This window comes from Chiloscyllium plagiosum, chromosome 9, assembly GCF_004010195.1.
Source record: "Chiloscyllium plagiosum isolate BGI_BamShark_2017 chromosome 9, ASM401019v2, whole genome shotgun sequence".
NCBI classification, from domain to species: Eukaryota; Metazoa; Chordata; class Chondrichthyes; order Orectolobiformes; family Hemiscylliidae; genus Chiloscyllium; species Chiloscyllium plagiosum.
In genome coordinates this window covers 71384268-71390267 of record NC_057718.1, presented here as the reverse complement: position 1 = coordinate 71390267, position 6000 = coordinate 71384268, and the positions used below count along the sequence as shown (strand labels likewise).

The window sequence follows — 6000 nt, the reverse complement described above, 5'->3', positions numbered from 1 at the left end:
ACCCCCTATCCAGTGTAAAACAGGGAACGTGGCTCAACCATGGCTAACAAGAAAAATCAGGGATAGTGTTAACAGCAAAGAGGAGGAATACAGATTGGCCAGAAAAAGCAGAAGTCCTGAGGACTGGGAGAAATTTAAAAATCAGAGAAAGGCAAAGGTTTGATTCGGAAAGGGAAATTAGAACATGTAAGCTTGCTGAAAACATTAAAAAACTGACTGCCAAACTTCATCAGATATGTGAAGAAAAGACTGGAAGACAAATGTACATCCCTTACAGTTAGAATCATGTTGTCATGAATCATACTGAACAGTGTGCAATTATCTGAAAACATTATGATGGATTCAAAACCAGAAATTGTGACAAAAAAGTAGTTTGTCAGACTTTATTGAAGACATGAATATCATCCAGTACAAGTAAACAAAAAGGTACTAATGCAGGCAATTTCCAAGTTCCAAAGAAAGTGATATTTTTCCTTAATGAGTGGAATATGCAGGTACTAGAAACAATTAAATATTCAGTAGCCACAAAAACAATAAGCAAAAGCAGAAAATGGGAAAATTTTGTATTTCGCTATCTGCAAAAATACTAATAATAATCCAACAAATAACATTTAAAACTTCAGTTCTTCAACCATCAAGCTCTCCACTTTGAACTGCATCATGGTAGCTTTTTCCTTTCTCTTGTTTATCTTCTGGATAAAGTTTAATGAGGTCATCAATACGAAGAATAGTAATTGCAGCTTCTGTTGAAAATTTCAGACTCTTTGTTTTGACCATAGTTGGCTCAAAAACACCAGCTTGCTTATTGTCCCTTGGTTTTCCATTCACTAAATCAAGACCAATCCTGTGCAAGAAAAAAATGTGCTTTATCAAATAGGAAACCAATTCTCAGAGAATAACCGACAACCATTAAAAGACACCCATATTAACTTAAGGATGAGGTAAAGTAACTAGTCTTTAGTTAGATGTGCCTTAAACATAATGAGAATGGAGTGTTTAATATTCAAGGATGTACAACATTCAGAGATTATTAAAAAAAGGTGGGTGATAAGACATTAGAGAATACTGGATACCCAAGGGGTATATTTGATGCAAGACAAATATTTATGGCTCTTGAATGCCCCCTAAAATGGCCCAGAGTGCCATTAAGGGCAACCAGGGATGGCAACAGGGCCACTGACCTTGAAAGGTCAATTTCCAATGACACACACACCTATAAAAGATATTAAAAAACACCTGAAGTCCAAACACAATCTTCATTACTATTCTTTTAGTCATTACAAAAGGTCCAAAGATTAAAATTAAACTCAATATAATTGACTAAAGCTAAATTACAAAATATAAATTACATTAAATCTAAGCATCAGTATCCAACCAAATTTAGTGGATCAAAAAAACAGAATCTCAGGTTTTAACTGTTTCAAACATGAACCACAACTTTAAGATTACTGTTCAATTACAATTAAAGCAAAATATGGACAAGTTTCCTCTAGGGTACGAGTGCCAATCCAAGCCAAGAGATGAAATTGGATTCAATTAACTGTCAGTTAACCATGGCAGTGGTTGAGATCCAATTGAATTAGCAGAAGTTGTGAGCATGGTTATGATGTTTGATAGTTTACAGTTGATTTACACTGGTAACACACCCAGACTGAGCATAAACAAAGAGGAGATATTTGCATTGCTTAATCTGTGCAGAGATCACCAGTTATATATAGATTACAAGTCAGTACTAGTGCATGAACATGAAGAAAATCTTTCATTCTTTTCGCATTCTGGGGCAAATGTCTGTCTTCAGCGAGCACTGTATAAGATCATACGACATGGAAATAGATCAGTTCACTGGGTCTGCTTCAGTGATATCATAGCTAATCTGTTAATCCCTAACTTTTTGTCAGATCCTTAATTCCTGTTTAAAACTATATCTCAACCTTGCATATAATTAATGACTGAACAGCCTCTGTAGCAATGAGCTCCACAAATTCACTATCTTCAGCAGAAAATTATTATTCTTCTTCAGTCTTACAATTAGATTAGATTACTTAGTGTGGAAACAGGCCCTTCGGCCCAACAAGTCCACACCGCCCTGAAGCCCAATCCACCCAGACCCACTCAACTACATTTACCCCTTCACCTAACACTACGGGCAATTTAGCATGGTCAATTCACCTAACCTGCACATTTTGGGATTGTGGGAGGAAACCCACGCAGACACGGGGAGAATGTGCAAACTCCTGAGGCGGGAATTGAACCCGGGTCTCTGGCGCTGTGAGGCAGCAGTGCTAACCACTGTGCCACCGTACCGACAGTAATGCTGTACCCCTTCATCTGAAAATATGCCCTCTGGCCCTTGACTTTCCCACTACCTTGCATCTATCTTGTTACATCCCCCAAGGGATGTTTCAATAAGGCTGTCTCATGCTTCTACATTCCAAAAAGCACAGGCCCAATCTACTCAACCTCTTCAGAGTCACTATCAACCTGTTGAATCTTTTCTGGACTACCTCCAATGCTAGTATATCTTTCCAGAGATAGGGTCCAAAACTGTTTACAGTATTTCAGCTGACTATAGTTTTAGCAAAAATTCTCTACTTTAATACTTCATTTCTTTTGAATGAAGGCCAACATTCCATTTGTTTTCCTTGGATGCTACCTTTTTGTGATTCATACATAATATGGGAAACAAACTTGCCTATTTTGGCATAAAGAAATGAAGGGCAATATCTTAATTAAATCAGAATTTGTAGATGGATCTGGCAGTGATAAAATCAACCTGGAGTACAGAAACTGATTAGGAAGGCAAGAGGAATGGAACATAAAAAACCTTTTGCTACAGTTATAGAGGACGTTGGAGACCACATCTAGAGTACTGTGTACAGTTTTGACTGTCTTATTCAGAAAAGGGCAAAATTGCATGAGAAAAAAGTAGAGTATATTCAATGCTATTGATTCCTGCAGTGAAGGGAATTATTTGTTGGCGAAAGGTCATTCCCAGGTTAAAACGACTGATGTGATCTTATCGAAACAAAGGTTCCTCAGGAGATTTAACAAAATGAATGCTGAAATGATACTTTCTTCAATGGGAGGTGCTTAGAATTAGGAGACGGTTTAAAAATGAGACAAAAAAAAAAAGTACCTGCAAAGATCTGCATCTAGATGCACTGCAGTAGATCAAGGTTTCTTTCAAACCTTACAATATCGACCAACCACCTAGAAGGTCAAGGGCAGCAAATGCATGGAAGCACACAACCTGAAAAGTTCCCTTCCAAGCCAGATACTACTTTGACCTGAAAGTATATTGTTCCTGCATTGTCACCATGTCCAAAACTTGGAACTCCTTTCCCAACAGCTTTGTTGGTGAATCTACAGACCAAAGGCTGTAGAGATTCAACAAGGTAGCTTACCATCAACATCTTCAAGACAATTAGGGATGGGGAATACATTCTGGCCTGGTCAGGCCAGCAACACCAGTATCCCATGTACAACTTTGTTTAAAAACATTGAGAATGAGCACGTGTGAAATTCTGTTCCCCAGAGCGCAGAAGCAGGATCTTTGAATATTTTAGGGCAAAGATAGAGATTTTGTCAATAACAAAGAGCTCAACAGTATCGAGGGTAGATAGGAACATGGATATTATGACTCCAAATCAGATTCGCCATAATCATATCCAATGATACAACAGACTTTTGAGGGCTGAACTCTTGCTCCTAGTTTGAATGCTTATGCAATGCTTCACCTATAGAAACTCAATACTGGGAAAACAAGAGATGAAAATGAACCAGTCATGTCTTATGAAGCCACACAATCAAATGGAACTCAAGAATTGTATTAAGAGTGTTCAACCCTAACCCTAAAGCATTCAGTTTATGTACAAATCGATGTGTGTCCTCATATTGCAAACCAAGAAACCACCCAACAGCTTGTAACAAAAGTTATGGATATTAGCACAAAATACACTTCACACCCAAAAAGGGAAAAAAAAACATACTTACCATTTCAGGTTTTTACGTTCTGGGTTTACCTGGGCTTCATTGTGGAATGCACGCAGCTTAGCAACCAGGTCTGTAGAATCCTGAGCTGCATTTACTGCCAGAGTCTTTGGAATAACTAACAAAGCCCGGGCAAATTCAGCAATTGCAAGCTGCTCACGTGATCCCTAAATGATAAAATTCCTCAATTACACTCTAAAATTCATGACAATTTCCTCCCAATTCTAAACAGGCACAACAAATTAGTGACAGCTACTTTACTGCATAAGTCAGACTCCTTTAAAAGAATTCCGATTAGATGAAATGTTCTCCAGTACAGAAATTAAAAAAAGAATGTGTTATCTTGCTGTTCCACTCAAACCTCCGTCTACAATTTCATGTCTCCCCATCTACCCCCAACACCTTCAACTAAAATCAGCTTTCTTTTGCAGCATATTTGACAGTCAAGATATTGGTTTGGACAATTAGATGTTGTATTTTATACTACCATAGTTACTAATGTTTGGTCAAAATAAAGTTGCAACTCAATCTTCAATTTGGACCAATGACACCAAAACAATTTGAATTATCAGAAAGGATAAAATAAATCCAGAATTCTTTTGAAGAAACATCCAAACTAGATTCATACCAAACTGGTAGCATAGTTCTCCAAGTAGATGGAGAGTGCTGCTTCTACTGCACCACCACCTGGCACTAATGACTTGGATTCCAAAACTCTCTTGGCCACACTAAGTGCATCATGGACAGAGCGCTCCATCTCATCACACATGAAATCATTTGCTCCACGCAGGATGATGGAAGCAGATGTACGGGCCTTTGTGCTAAAGAAAAAGACGAACAAAAAAAAAAGGTTAAAATGGCAGAATATGTTGATGCACAAAAATTACATACATCTCACGTATAACCTGCAGCATTCAGATGTACTGACATGCACACACAATTCCAGAGAGAGAGGGGTCACGACAGAGAGAGAAAGGAACGTGGGTTAGGGTGGCACATGTGTTGTAGGGAGAGATAGCGTGGAGAGCTACATGGTCCAGGGCACAAGGGGCACAGGTGCCATTGGCACCTAGGGGAGAGACGGTGGCCCCCAACCCCTAAGTCAGGGAACAGGAGCCTCCAAGTGAGTGGTTTCTTAGATTACTTGCAGCGTGGAAACAGGCCCTTCTACCCAACAAGTCCACACCGACCCACCTAGACCCATTCCCCTACATTTACCCCTTCACCTAACACTGCGGGCAATTTAGCAAGGCCAATTCGCGGGCAATTTAGCATGGCCAATTCGCGGGCAATTTAGCATGGCCAATTCGCCTAACCTGCACATTTTTGGACTGTGGGAAGAAACCGGAGCACCCGGAGGAAACCCACGCAGACACGGGGAGAATGTGCAAACTCCACACAGTCAGTCGCCTGAGGCGGGAATTGAACCAAGGTCTCTGGCACTGTGAGGCAGCAGTGCCACTGTGCCACCCACAGTGTGCAGGAGAGGCTGCAGAAAGAGAACGTGGCAATCCAATTAGCCTCCTTTTTTGCAGTATGCAATTTATGATTCCAAGGAGTAAGTCACAAACAAACCTGACTCAAGACATTCAAATGTGCTTTTATCAAATCGGCTGCATCAAACTTTTAGATGTAAAATTGTAATAGGCATTGAAGCAACCAATTGGATGGTAGATACAAGTGAAATAATAGGATTTTTGTACAGCCATTGCTAGTTCTGTCAAAGACAACAGCAGTGTCTTTCAGATACATATGACTGAACATGCTTTATCCCACGCGTATAACTGCCATACTATTGATAGAAGTATAGCAGCAAATAAATGGGAATCTCAGCATCAAACCTTCAGATTATTCACAACTTAAATCAACTCAATTATAAATCAAATATTCAAAAGCATGAAGTTCAGGGTAATGATAAATCTAACACAAACAATATGATTGTTCATTATTAGCTGGAAAGACAAAGCGAGAAGGACTCCCCTAGTGGCTTTTAAGTGGTTTTTAGTTTGA

General features: G+C 39.3%; 1 protein-coding gene across 1 annotated transcript in view; it reads right to left on the bottom strand.

Annotated features, from left to right (window-relative positions):
- Nucleotides 1-369: 369 nt before the first annotated feature.
- Nucleotides 370-6000, bottom strand: part of tcp1 (t-complex 1) — a 60622-nt gene continuing 54991 nt past the window's right edge. Inside the window, exons 10-12 of the mRNA XM_043696178.1 lie at nucleotides 4619-4811; nucleotides 3994-4157; nucleotides 370-844 (exon numbers count right to left, since the gene is read on the bottom strand). Coding sequence (XP_043552113.1) covers nucleotides 628-844; nucleotides 3994-4157; nucleotides 4619-4811 — 574 coding nt within the window. The 3' untranslated portion in view covers nucleotides 370-627. The remainder of the gene's footprint in view (nucleotides 845-3993; nucleotides 4158-4618; nucleotides 4812-6000) is intronic.